This window comes from Rhinolophus hipposideros (genome assembly GCF_964194185.1).
Source record: "Rhinolophus hipposideros genome assembly, chromosome: 9".
NCBI lineage: Eukaryota > Metazoa > Chordata > Mammalia > Chiroptera > Rhinolophidae > Rhinolophus > Rhinolophus hipposideros.
In genome coordinates, this window is record NC_138055.1 from 76110103 (window position 1) to 76124024 (window position 13922).

At 41.1% G+C, this 13922-nt stretch overlaps 2 protein-coding genes across 5 annotated transcripts in view; one reads left to right on the plus strand and one right to left on the minus strand.

The window, feature by feature from the left end:
* Positions 1-1733: 1733 nt before the first annotated feature.
* On the minus strand, positions 1734-9117 carry CCDC59 (coiled-coil domain containing 59). 2 transcript variants are annotated; one of them, XM_081060636.1, is made up of 4 exons: positions 8540-9117; positions 7217-7532; positions 4648-4747; positions 1734-2074 (listed from the first exon to the last, which is right to left on the minus strand). In XM_081060636.1, exons 1-4 carry the CDS (start codon positions 8694-8696, stop codon positions 1913-1915), a joined length of 735 nt encoding a protein of 244 aa, XP_080916762.1. In that variant the 5' UTR covers positions 8697-9117; the 3' UTR covers positions 1734-1912. The 2 variants fall into 2 exon arrangements, with proteins under 2 accessions (XP_080916762.1, XP_080916763.1); XM_081060637.1 differs by having other exon boundaries at positions 7179-7532; positions 8540-8751.
* METTL25 (methyltransferase like 25) overlaps positions 8869-13922 on the plus strand; it is a 98758-nt gene continuing 93704 nt past the window's right edge. For 2 of the 3 annotated variants that reach the window (XM_081060633.1, XM_081060635.1), the window contains exon 1: positions 8869-9147. In XM_081060633.1, coding sequence (XP_080916759.1) covers positions 8889-9147 — 259 coding nt within the window. In that variant the 5' untranslated portion in view covers positions 8869-8888. Of the gene's footprint in view, positions 9238-13922 lie in introns of all 3 variants that reach the window. The other variant, XM_081060632.1, reaches the window with a different exon arrangement.

Here is a 13922-nt window from a genome sequence, read left to right on the forward strand (position 1 = left end):
TGGGGGCAGGGTGGAAAAGGTGAGGGGATTGGGAAATGCAAATTGGTAGTTGCAGGATGGTCATGGGGATGTAAAGTATGAGGAATATGATCAGTGATGTGGTGATGAGTACGTACAGTAGCAGGTGGGACTAGTCCTGCGGATAACTTCCTAAATTCTATGAATGTCTAGCTATTGTGCTGTACACCTGAGGCTAATATAAAATAATATTGGATGTCAACTCTAATTAGATTTAAAAAGGCAGGGAAGATAAAGAATAGGAAGTTCAAAGTTCCAGATATAAAACAGGTGAGTTTTGGGGATGTAGTGCACAATATAGGAAACAGTCACTATTGTGATAGCTGGTGTGGTGTCAGATGGTTGCTGGACTTAGGTGATCACTTCATAGCATATGGAATACAATCGTAATGTGGTAATAACTGTGTATAGTGCCAGGTGGGTACTGTTCAATCTAACATAATATTGTATGTTAGCTATATTTTAATCAAAATCTTTAAAAAAATAAATCCTTAACCTAGACCTTGCATATAGAGAAACTACTCAAGAAAAAGTTCCTAAAATGAACTTAACTAATATTTACTCTCAAAAGGATTAGATCGCTTCCCACGTTTTGTCCTACTGAGTGTCTAGAAGCAAAAGAAAGCATAGGCAAAATCATTATAAACCAATTGAAATATTTTACTGTTTCATCATGTACTGTCTTCACCAACATAGCAAAATGTAGCTTTTCTGAAGTGCTTACTTTAAATACAATATAACGTATTACAAATTTCTAAGCATTGTTCATTGCAATAAAAATTCTTTCTTAGATGATATAGGAGCATTTGTGACAACATGGACGGATCTTGAAAGTATAATGCTAAGAGAAATAAGTCAGACAGAAAAAGCAGAGAACCCTATGATTTCACTGATATGTGGTATATAAACCAAAAAGAACAAGACAAACAAATGAGAAACAAAAATTCATAGACACAGACAATAATTTAGTGGTTACCAGAGGGTAAGGGGGTGGGGGGTGGGTGATGAGGGTAAAGGGGATCAAATATATGGTGATGGAAGGAGAACTGACTCTGGGTGGTGAACACACAATGGGATTTATAGACGATGTAATACAGAATAGTACACCTGAAAAAAAAAAATTCTTTCTTTAGTAAGTTGCTTCCTCAGCATCTCCTAATGCACTTGGCTCACAAGGGTACCAATAGAAACACCACCAGTAATATTCCAGTGACGATGTTCTTACACAACAACAGGATCTGGAAAGCTTAATCCTTGCTGTGCCACTGCTGGGTTCCCATCATCATCCAGTCTTACAGTAACAGGCCATGTACTTCCACTTTTGGAATGTTTATAATTACCAGGCTTGCTGAGTTTTTATACCAAACTCTGCTTTGTGAAGACCACGTAGTCACAGTGGGCACAGAAGGTAGTTTCAGCACCCAGGTATCCTCCTCTCAGGTTTCATGAAAGCCAACCCCACTGTAACATGTGCTTAATTCAAAATAAATATAAAAGTCCAAGGAGAGTCTTTGCCTCTTTCATCAAGATGAATTTTAAAACCATAATAGTTGATTACTAAATTGAAAAACTGCATTGAAACACTGCATTGAAAGCTTGAATTTTATATGATATAAAACTATTAAATGCTTGAACCTGTCATCCAGGCAGAAGATTCTTTCAGTTCCTCAGGCCACCCTTCCTTTCAGAAGCAAATAAATAATAAACAATATGCAGAACATATATAGAAAATTTTCTTTTATGAGAATAAAAATATCTGGACACTTTATATTTAGTATAGCTTAGCAATTCAGTTTACATTGACAAATTTAGTTAATTGGTAGGTAGTACATTACATATACAAAAGATCTCAATAGACAACAGATATTTTAACCCTTGACTAAGGACAAAATGTCTAATTTTTTTCTTGTATTTTTTTAAGAAGATACTCCATTTGTAAATTCAAGTTTGGTTGGCCTTTTTTAGTCTTTTTGCTCAATATTTTAAACACTTCCATCTTCTTCTTTTTGTAGAGTCTTTGAGCTTCTTCTCTCTCTTGTTTTCTCCTCTCAAATTCCTGAAATTATTAACATGTCACTTTGACTACATAGAAACTTTGACTACATAGTAACAAACAGTAGATACAGTTCAGAAATTGTGTTGAAATAGATTATCACCATGCAAACACCTTAGGTTGATTTCTTATATTTTCAAAATGTTCAGTGTTACCCATTACTAAAGTAGTCTACTCTCATTGCCTTTGCACTAAATACATGCTAAAACATAAAGTTATTAAACAATTCTAATTATTTGTATGCAAATAAAATTAGAGCAAAGAAGAAAGAAGGCATATTTACGAAATGACGTCATCATTTAACTAGACCCATTGAAGAATTAGAAGGGACTTAAAAGTTTATCTAGTACATGTAACACTAAAATCTTCACTTCCGTAATATCTGGTATTCTTTTTAACTTGCCACCTGACAGATTTAATTCAAGACGAATTTTTGACTACGTATTATATATGTGCAAAACATTACGCTAGGCATTATGATTTTTAACCATTTAAGAATTATCATGTTCATCTGATTTGCTAAGAGAAAGACAAGTTCACAATTCAAAGTTACATAGTGTATAGAACCGAGAAGCAATACTTGAAATGTACTACAATATTTTTACTAAATCAAACATAAAAGTTAAACAAAAAAGTTCTTAAGTAATGTAATATGTGTACTGTTTTTCAATTCCCCTGTAACACATATAACCTCCGAAATGACACAACCTTAAATTTGTATGGTAACGTGTAATTAACCAAGTACTTTCACATACAACACAGTGCATACATTCCATTCTTTCAAACTTTTATGCTGTTTTTATCTTCATTACAGATGAGGAGTTGATGCTCAGTGATATCAAAAGTGACTTGCTCAAGATCCCAAATAATTGTTATAGCCGAGTCTCATATCTAGATACTGTAAATTCAAGTCTGCACAATTCTCCATAATGATACATCCTATCACTTAAACTTATGTTCGCATATGGTAAGAGTACTTCATTTATTTTAACAAGCACATAAAGATCTGGAAATTATTAGTAAATTTAGGTATATGGAGTCTAATGTATCCCTGTGGAGCTTCACTGAACAAAGTGAAAAAAAAGTAAATAGTCTTACCATCAATTATGTGTCTTTATTTAATTAATGTTCATAATTTTGATTTCTCATGGGTAATGATTCTCATGGGTTATTAACATTTAAAATCTAAAAAACTGCCTATTTTCATGATTACAAAATCATAGCATTTATGTACATAAAGGAAATTTTAGACATTAAACGCTTTACAGCATAATGGTCCTTACTATACTTCACTTGGTTTACTATTTCCAATGGTGGCAGATATCAGAGTTGGTTAGAAAAAAAGCAGAAAGTAACAAGCTATGAACCAAAGGTCCACTATTTCCATAAAGAAATGGTTCTGCTTCATCCTACCAAGTTTGACACAAGTTTAAGAATAATCATAAAATTCTTTGATGTGAAACTTCTAGAAATTTCCAGACTTTTTTTTAAATTTTAGCTTTCTTGAAGTATAACTGACAAATAAAATTGTAAGATATTTAAAGTGTACATCGTAATGATTTTAAGTTTCATATTTTTGCATCTTGTTTAAGAAACCTCAAATTCTAAAGCTAAAACAAAAAAATTATGTCAGTGCCATCTTTGGGATATGTTTGATTGATGCACTATCCTTTTTAAAGTGATAGATTAAAAAAGCTTCAATACGAAAACTAAGAGTTAACCACAGATTAAACAAAATAATTTTTTTTGAAGCAGTGGATAATTTTTTTATTCACTTGAAAAGTCTGCTTTAATTGTACACCTGAAATCTATGTAAATTTACTAACAATTGTCACCCCAATAAATTTAATTAAAAAAAAAAAAGAAAAGAAAAGTCTGTTTTAATTTTGGGTTTCTGAATAACTGAGAGCGGTAACGTTTTGCTAAGTTAATCTAGTAGGCTATTGAATTGGCAAGACCAACTCTTTACAGTAAAGAAATATTTTATTCACACCCCTGCCCCTGGTTTTTACTTGCTTCAATGTAAAATATGAAAGTCATATATTTTTTTCTTAGGTCACTGGTTCTCTATTTTTATTACGTTAAGAATCTCTTGAGGTACTAGTTAAAAGAACAAGTTCCTGTACCAGACTTTTGGTAAACATTATCCCAGAAGCTTGTAATATTAACCTATGAGCACTATCTTTAAAGTCCTATTCTTGACCTACTACTGTAAAGTCCTTTAAAGTCCTATTAAAAGTACTATTTAAAGTACTATTTAAAGTCCTATTTACAAGTACTATTTAAAAGTACTATTTTAAAGTCCTATTTAAAAGTACTATTTAAAGTACTATTTAAAGTCCTATTTAAAGTACTGTAAAGTACTTTAAAGTCCTATTCTTGACCTACTCAATGTAATATAAACAATCAAGGAATTTGAGTATGTTGAAATTCTCCAACTCTGCTCATACCACTCATTTATTCAACAAATATGCCCTCAACAGAGGGCAGACTGTGTCCCCCACACTAAGAAGCAGTTTACATACACATTTGTGATAAACAGGAAAAACTAATCTAAATATTCTTAAAGATCTTACTTGTTTCTTAGCAGCACGCTTAGCTTGCACCTGTTCATATTCTTCTTGTGCTTTTTGATTTGATGTTTTCTTTTTATTTTTCTTTGGAATAGTAACGGAACTTTGTAAGATAAATGAAAACAAGTAAGTCACAAGGATTAAAAACTATAACCAAAATTGACAGTATGTAAAATATAGTACTTGTATAAGTAAAATCTCACTAATGCAAATTAATAAAGGGGGAAAGAGAGCAGGGGGAGGAACAGGACATTAATATATTAATAAAATATACAAATAACATATTAAAAATATATTACAGTTTTCAAGATATAGATTAAAAGGTGGTAAATGGAGACTCTTGGAGAAATATTTCAACCAGGGGGAAAAACAGAAAGATTTGAAAGATCCTATAATGTTAAAATAAATTTTTAAAAACAAAAACAGGAAACCAGTATGAATGGCAGAAATGACAGACTGAAAAAGGCATTCAACTGAAGGACAGTGTGGAAGTTATAGGTATATATGAACTTTAATCCCAAAGTTCTTATTGACTTCGTCTTTATTCTATTTCATCAACTTAGTTATAAATGCCCACACCTCCACTTAGAACGGTTCTACCGTGAAGTATTTCTCCCCTCTATGAAGGTGTCCCAGCCTATTGTGGCAAATTCAACCACTTAGGCCCAGATTCCATCTATTTCCTCAAGATATCTGATTAATTGATAATCTTCCTTTTTCCTGTCTCTCAACTTTTCACTGCATCAATTCATAACCACACTATAACATTTCAGTAGCTGCCTTCTTAAAGTAAACAAATGCATAAATTACCCATCACCAAACTCTGTATCCTCTTCTAACCACCAATCTCCCATTCACCATCTTTTCATAGTCAAGTATCTAGAAAGACAGTCACTTCACATTCACTCCGTAACTCTGCAATCTGACTTCTGCTCTCAACATTCCAGTAAACAACTCATGTCAAGACAGTAACGACCTTCTTCAGACATTGGACCTTCTAGCCAAATATGATGAGCAAGTCAACAGGCAGTGTTCAGTCTTATTTAATGGACCATTCACTACTTTTGAGAATTCCATCCCTTTAGTTTTGGTGACCTTCTTCTCTACTGATTGTTTCTAACTGCTCTTTCTCAGTGTGCCATGCTAGAGCCTTTCCCTTTCTTACTCCAGGATTTTCTTAAAGTGTCTCTCTCTTTGGTCTCCATATTCTTCTTGGGCAGTCACACCCATAACCGTGGCTTTGGATGCTACATGTAAGGCTAACAACTTAATTAGGCTTCTCTATCGAAAATATCCTCTCCAAGCTCGCTAAGGATAGCCTAGACCACAAATCCAAAGACCTGTTCTCAGCACTGAATTTCTTGGATTTTATAGTATTTGAGAGTTGATCAATCCCTACTTTGCACAATTGTCCTCTACTGACATAGCTGTCATTGTATTCCCCTCTTTCTCTAACTAAGGCAGTTCTGTTTAACTTCTTCAACATTTCCCTGCTTTCACCTCAAAAATAAGTAATCTTTAAAAATGTGATTTTTATCTAAGAAGGTAAGAATCTTGTGTCATGACTAAATCCTCTTCACTTCATTCATCACTGGAAATGATTCATCCCTACATTTCTAGTGCTAATCTTCTGTCTGAGCTTTATACCCACTATTCAGTAATATAATAGACAAACCTACTGAAAAAATGAAATTTTTAGTGTCTCTGTCTTTATCCCCATCTGTACTTTTTCCTGGGGTCCTATTTGCTATTATGTTTAGCCCAAATAACTCACAATTTTAAAAGATGGAGTTTTAGTAAAGTTAAACATTATGATCCCACATAACACATGGCTTCTCTGAAAGTTTAGATTTTGGTGTGGTTTTTTAATTTGGGAAATGTGCAGAGAAAGCTTTATAACTTAGCATTCATAAAACCAGTGTTATGGAGCTATGCCATTTTTTATTTATTTATATTAAGTTCATGCCCTCTGGAAAAAAAGAATCTAGATTAGTAGCAGTAGCAGCAGTACTAACACTCATACAGCACTTCTCATGTACCATGTACTTAATATAATAAAAGAACTCATTTAGTCTTCACAATGTCACGATAGGTCAGGGACACCAGCGTCTGTGAATAATCCCTTCTTGAAATGTATAAAATGGCAACTCTGAATTACATACTTATTATCATTTCCATTTTAGAGAAAAGGACATTGGGCACCAACATGTTAAGTCCAGCTCCAGAGTCCATCCGTGCTGTTAACCACTACACCACACCTCTCAAAAATTATTTAAAAAAAAAAATAAAGTATTAATAACAGACATTAACTACGGTCCAAGTTAAATGTACTTGAGAGGCTGAAACCTAAAACCCAGATCTTTTAATTCCCTCTTCAATTAAGCTAAACTGGCATAATTAAGTCATTAAGAAAAAAATAAAGCTTCCGTGAAAACATTTTCACTGAATTCACTGTGACTTCTAAAATGCCTTACATAAGAAAATTCCAATTTCTACATCAATTATCCTACCGTGTCTCTCATAAAACTACTTACATTTAAAACAAAGGATCTCACAAGAAGACAATACGTACTTCACCCCTTCGTCTTCACACCGTTCCCCTGGCGGAGGCTGGTCGATGCTACAGTGCTCCTCAGCCAAGGCCGGGTCAGCGTTCCGTTCTCCTGCCGGCAAATCCTGATTAACTCCTTCTGCTGACAAAGGCTGCTCAGCGTTTCTACGTTGCTTCCTGAGTCTTGCCTCTTCAGCTAAATAGAGGTGTTTCAGATGATCAGGGTATCGATCCCTGAACTGGGATTCTTGGGTCGTGTGGGCCTTCTTTTCCCTCCACAGCGATTTCTTGTAATTTTGCTGTATCTTCAATTTTCTTCGAAATGCAAATCCTTGCCCTACATTGAAGAACATCAACCGTTAATTACTTCCTCGGAAAATAAGTTGCATGAAAAATGCAGCTGTTCATTGTAAATGAACACTTTCTATCGTCACATTCAGATGCTAAAAGTACTTTGTTTTGCTTTAAAAGGTTGTTTCGTGAAACAAGTTTAAACTAATGGAATGAACAGCACGTTGGTTCTCTGCAAAAAAAAGGCCAAACACCAGTCCTGCAGATGTTCAAGCAGAATTTCAAATCAGGAAAAGGGACTAGGGCGTTACACAATTCCAGTTTATAGTATTCACAAATCAAGACAAATTCCTTAAGTCATCTAAAACACTTCATCTAGGTCTTCAATAAATACGTAAGGAAGAAGACACACCTGTGCTCACAACGACTACTTTATCTCAGAGAAGCTGCTATACGATTAATTGTTGAAAGTAACTCAACACGCACGAGAGAAGATGGTGCGTGACTTTCCGCAAAGCAAGCGATTATCAGAAGACGGACCTTATCTAAGACTGCTACGTTCCGAATGAGATCGGAGGGAATCTACAGACAGCGAGACAAGACGACAAACACCAACTCAGGCCAAGTGAAGAAAAGGAGAACGAGGAGACGGGCGAGTAGCGGGGTGTCTGCAAGCAGCCGGGGCGTGCGTGGGGCAGCAGACTTCGGCCCTGCCCTCTCCATCCTCGTCCTTAACACGGGCACAAACGCACGCACCCAACCCACGCAGAAGCGGACCCTCGGCTGTTCTCTGCTCACGGTCTCCCCGGGAAACGCAGAGGGACAGTCCTGCTAAGAATGGGGATAAGCGGGGGAGACGTTTACAGACAGCGTTAGTTAGCAACACTTCCCATCCGGAGCTCAGAGACACCCGCGACCTCGGCGGGCTCGGGGATGACTTCCGCCGCCCCAACCAGGCCCGACCTGGTGCCTAAGCCCTACGTCCCTGCTTTGGGGGGTCGCGTGTTCGGAGACTTCACAGCCCCCAGGACGCGTAAAACGCTGCCGTCCTACCCTCGCGAACGCTCCCCAGGAAGGCCCGCGGATGGTTACGTCGCCACCTCCTGGGTTTCGCATTCTGATTTTTCAATCCGACCGGAAAACTTCCTTCACCGGGCGTTCCGTAACTGCCTGTCCGCCACCTTGCTGCGGCTGGTCTCACCGGCGCCATGGCACACCAACCGCGTCGCCAGAAAACCACCTCGGACCTAATGCCGTCAAATACGTCATCAGGCAGACGCAATCGATCGCCAGAGCAGGTCGTCGATCAGGGCTCTACTTATCAGGCCTGTGCAACTTTTAAAGGAACCCTCTCGCTTCACGGCCACGTTTGCGCCACCTACAGCGCGGGAGGGTGAGCGTCATGGCGGCTTCTTGCCCGCTCCCAGTGACCCAGGACCTGTCCACGTTACGTGCCAAGTTGCAGGGGCTGCTGCGATTCCTGCGCGAAGCCTTGTCCATTTCCAATGCACATACGGTGGACTTCTACACGGAGTCCGTGTGGGAGCAACTTATCGACTTGCCTCCGGAAACAGTACTGGCAGTGCTAAAGAAGTCGACGGAGGACGCAGAGGCCCGGCCCTCGGAGGCGCGCCCCCTGGTGGAAGCCGAGAGAGCATCAGGTGAATGGTGGCGGGAGGGACGGACAGGAAGGCAGAGAGAAGGTCCCACCCAGCGAAGCGTGCTTTCTGGCGGACCCGGAGCGGAAGCTGGTGAGCGGCGGGGCGGGCCGGGGCGGGGCGGGGCTAGGCGGGGCTCGTGGGGCGGCGGGGCGGGGCTGGCGGGGCGGCGGGGCGGGGCTGGCGGGGCGGCCGGGGCGGGGATGGCGGGGCGGCCGGGGCGGGGCTGGCGGGGCGGCCGGGGCGGGGCTCCGGGGCGGGGCTGGCCGGGCGGTGCTGGCGGGCGGCGGGGCGGGGCTGGCGGGGCAGGCGGGCGGGGCTCAAGGGGCGGCCGGGGCGGAGCTCAAGGGGCGGGGCTCAAGGGGCGGGGCTCAAGGGGTGGCCGGGGCGGAGCTCAAGGGGCGGAGCTCAAGGGGCGGAGCTCAAGGGGCGGAGCTCAAGGGGCGGGGCTCAAGGGGCGGGGCTCAAGGGGCGGCCGGGGCGGGGCTCCGGGGCGAGTTTCGGAGGGACGCGGAGGCTGGGGTCTGAGGAGCGGGGCGCGGACGCTGTCTCCGGATCTCCGCGTCGTCCCTGGGTGCTTTTGTATTTCCACGATTTAATCAGAGCTAGAAACAAGGCTGGGCGTTCATTCATTTAGCACTTCCGCAACAACTTCTGACGGGGGAAATAAGGGGCACACTGTTCTCACAGTGCGTATAGAGTGCTTATAGAGAAGGTAAACCATCACTTTGCGAAACAGGTCAAGTTAAATCCAGGTGATGATAATGGCCAAGAAGAAAATAAAACGGGGCCAGCGTGATAGCGACTGCGTGAGCAGGTGGCCAGGAGCAGGGGACGGCGCCGGCCCGCGGGAGCCTCGGGGGGGGGGGGGCTTCGGCCCCGCGCACCCCGGAGCCCCGCGGCGGGAAGGGCGGCGCTGCCCGAGGTGCGGGGAGGAAGCCCGAGCGGCTGCGGCCACGTGCGGGGCGGCGCGGCTGAGGTCGGGGACGGAGGCGGCGCCGGGCCGCGCGGGGCTGTGTGTACCTCGGAAAGAATACTGGAGTTTAAGTGTCACGGTCAACTTTGCAGCTGTGTAGTCATGACCTTTGAAAATATACCTGAGAGTTCTCTGAAGCGCTGACTAGTGGGGCGAAGGCGTCTCGGGAGGCCAGTTCAAAGACCGCTTCATTCGTACGGGGAAGAACTTGGATACCGCGGACTAGAGTAGTAGCAGGGAGGCTCTGGAATGTTTACTAGTTCATTTGAACACGGTTTGTACAGCATCTGCCACGTACCACTAATTTTGTGGGCTCTGGGGTTTCTTACCCTCAAGAAACTTAGATTCAACCAAGGCTAGTGTGTTTCCTAAGTAACGTGAGGACACCGGCCTCCTGGGTTTTCTCCTGCTTGGCTTCCAGGTGTCCCCAGCCTGGCCTGGCCTTGGTTAGTGAACCTTATCCGTGGAGCATACTCTGCGTGCAAAACACCCCTGGAGGGGCCTCCCGTGAGAGGACTTTGTCAATACTGGTTTCCACAACGTCTGTTTATTGTGGAAAAGTTAGGCACCTTTTCAGTTTGTTCTCCTAATACCCAGCACTTACCATACTATGCAACTTAAAACTGCAAAAGGGCAGAGACCATGTCTTTTCCGTAAACAGATATATTCCCAGCACCTAGTGAAATATCTGTAATGCATTAAATGCTCACTGAGCGTTTGTTGAACGAATGAATGACTCATGGTAGCTTCCCCCAAAAAGAAAAGAAACTTCCTTTAAATATAAAGCCCAAGACTTTCATATGGGTTGAGCTTTGTCTTCGCGCAATGGAAGAATTAGATTGTCTTACATATCCTAATAATAGGATTAATTAACATTTGTTATTTACTCTGTAGCCTGCTGTTTTTGTGTTTTTTTTTGGCATGTTATCTCTTTTAATCATTCCATCAGCCTTGCAAGTTGGCTTCTACTTTTCTCAAAGTATGAAATTGCAACTTGAGGAGTTATTTTTGCTAGGGGCACAGCTTTGAATGGAGTCTCAAACCTGGGTCATCTGACCCCCGAGTCTGAGGTCTTCACCACCATGATAAACGTCTGCTCTGAATTATTTAGGAATGAATTCCAAAGGCCGTCATGATCACAACCAACATTTTTATGACACTAATACATTTCTTCTTATTATTGTTTTGTTTTTGTTTTTGTTGTTTGCCCTTCAAGAATGTAAGAATTGTTTTGTTCACTGCTGTATCCCTAGTGCCTAGAACAATGTCTGATCAGAATAGGTGATTAATAAATAGTTGACAAAAGTGAATGAATGAGTGACTCCACTTATTTAGTCTGGGAAGAAAATACTAATGGCATTTGGGAAAACCTTACAGCTTATTTTGTGTTTAACAACAATGGAATCCAGGCTCGATTGTTTACCTTTGAAATGTCTTTGGCCCTGCAAGTCTTTTTATATAAAATATTTAATTTTATAAATGATAAGCTGCCTATAGTGTTAAGAAGAATGGATTTTTATAATTTATGCTTGTAAGGAATATTAATTTTTGATTATGTAAGAATTATTTGAAAATGGCCATTTTCTCCATCACTATGTACAGTCCATTGTTTGTGCCAGAGAAGAGCATTAGAATCCTTTCACTGGATATGTATTTTATTAAAGAATTGTTAGCTACTATGTATAGTATAATTTAGTAGTTAAATTTTTAGATTTTTGAGTCAGGTAGGGTTCAAATTCCAGTTCTACCACTTACCAGCTGTGTGACCTTGGGGAAGTTCATTCATTCAGCAGTTACCAAGTGTCTACTATGTGCCAGCACTGTTTTAGGATCAAGGGAAATAGCAGTAAAGAAAACAAACAAAAATTCCTACCTTCCTCTTGCTTACATTCTAGAGGGAGAATTCGCAAAACCAAAAAAGTGCCACAGAGAAAAACTTAAGTAGAAAAGGAAGGAGTAGATAAGGGGAAGTGCAGGAGGAAAGTATATTTGCAATTTTAAATAGGTTGTTCCAGCAAGACCTCATGGAGATGACACTGGGGAAAAAAAAACAAAACCTAAATAAGGAGAAAAACGGATCCTGAAGCGATCTGGAGGGAGAGCATTCCAGGTAGTGAGAGCAGGGAGTTCAGAGGCCCTGAGGTGTTTGCTTGTACCGTGTGTTTAAGGAGCAGCAAGAAGACTGGAACAGGTTTCCAGCGGGGACTCACAAGGCATATGGTGACCTGCTGGTTCTGTATGAGGAGTTACAAATAAACACAGTTCCCAGAGCTGCACTGAGTTAATGCACAGTGTATGGAGTACACTAACAGATGTTTGGCACAATCATGTGGTGTTTTATGAGACCAAGTTGTTTCTGAAAATCTTCAGTGTAGCTATTTTAATAGATTGCTCTTGCCAGGTGATCTTCTGGCCTGGTCGAGTCCTGAAAAGTTTCTTCTCTTATGTTCAAGTAAAAAGACCTACAGAAAAAAATCTTAATTATCCAAAATAAAAAGGAAAGATGTTAAAAATAACTTTCAAGGGCATAAATTATGGGTGTTACGGATTGAATTCTCTCTCTCCAAAATTTATGTTGAATCTCTAGTGCCCATTGTGACTGTATCTGGAGATGAAGCCTTTAAGGAGATGAGTAGTGCTTCATGAGGTCATAAGGGTCAAGCCCTAATCCAGTAGGAAGAGGAAGAAAATAGGAGGCCACACACTGAGGAAAACTGGGAGAATACAGTGAGAAGGCAGCCAAGGAGAGAGGCTTCACCAGAAATCAACTCACCTTGACCTTGGACTTCCAGCTGCCAGGACTGTGAGACAATATATTGGTTGTTTAAGCCATCCAGTGTGTAGCATTGTGTTATGGCAGCCTAAGCAGGCTAATGCGTGGGTCTTGCAGACAGACTACCTGGATTCAAGTCCTGGCTCCACTACTTACGTATTAGCTTTGTTAACTCAGGCTTCAACTCTGTGCCTCAGTTCCTCATGGGTAAAATAGAGGTAATACGTAGAAAGGGTTAAGACTAATGCCTAACAAATAGCACTTAATCCATTCATTTGACTAATGTTTATTGAGCACCTTATACCTACCAGGCCCTGTTCTCCGCCCTACAGTTAATGGCATGGAACAGAACAAAGTGCCTGCCCACGTGGAGCTTGTGTTTTAGTGAGGGTGCCTACATAGTACACTCTCCCTATATATACTATCAGGTGGCAGTAAATACAGTGAAGGAAAGCAAGGTCGGAAGGGACAGTGTTAAATGACAGTGTGGTGGAGGGAAATGCTATTTCAGATAGGGTGATCAGGAAGTCTTCTCTAACAAGACAAAATTTGAACGGAGACTTAAAGGAAGTAAGAGAGCCAGTCTTGCCTCCATCTAAGGGAAGCGTGTTTCAGGCCGCGTGAAGAGCAGGCACCCATGCTTGAGCATGCTGGGTGTATTGAAAGCACAACTGAGCGGTCCAGGTGAGGCTGTAAGAGATGAGGTTTGAGAGGGTAACTTCAGGTAGGACTGGCAGGCCATACTCAGGGCTTGGCTTTTACTCTGGGTAAAACGGAAAGCCCTTTAGGATTTGTGTGGGGGTATGATACCTGATTTACGTTTCAAAGGGATAACTGGCTTCTGTGTGGAGTAGAGGTTATTGGAAGGCAAGGGAGGAAGCAGGAAGACAAAGTAGGAGGCTATTACAATAGAGCAGGGAGATTTCAGGTAATGGCAGCTCAAAGAGGTCAGGCAATTTCTCTAGCAGATAACAATGATGATCAGTGGCCATATTACTAAAACCAACTACTGGAAGATTCTAGAAGATG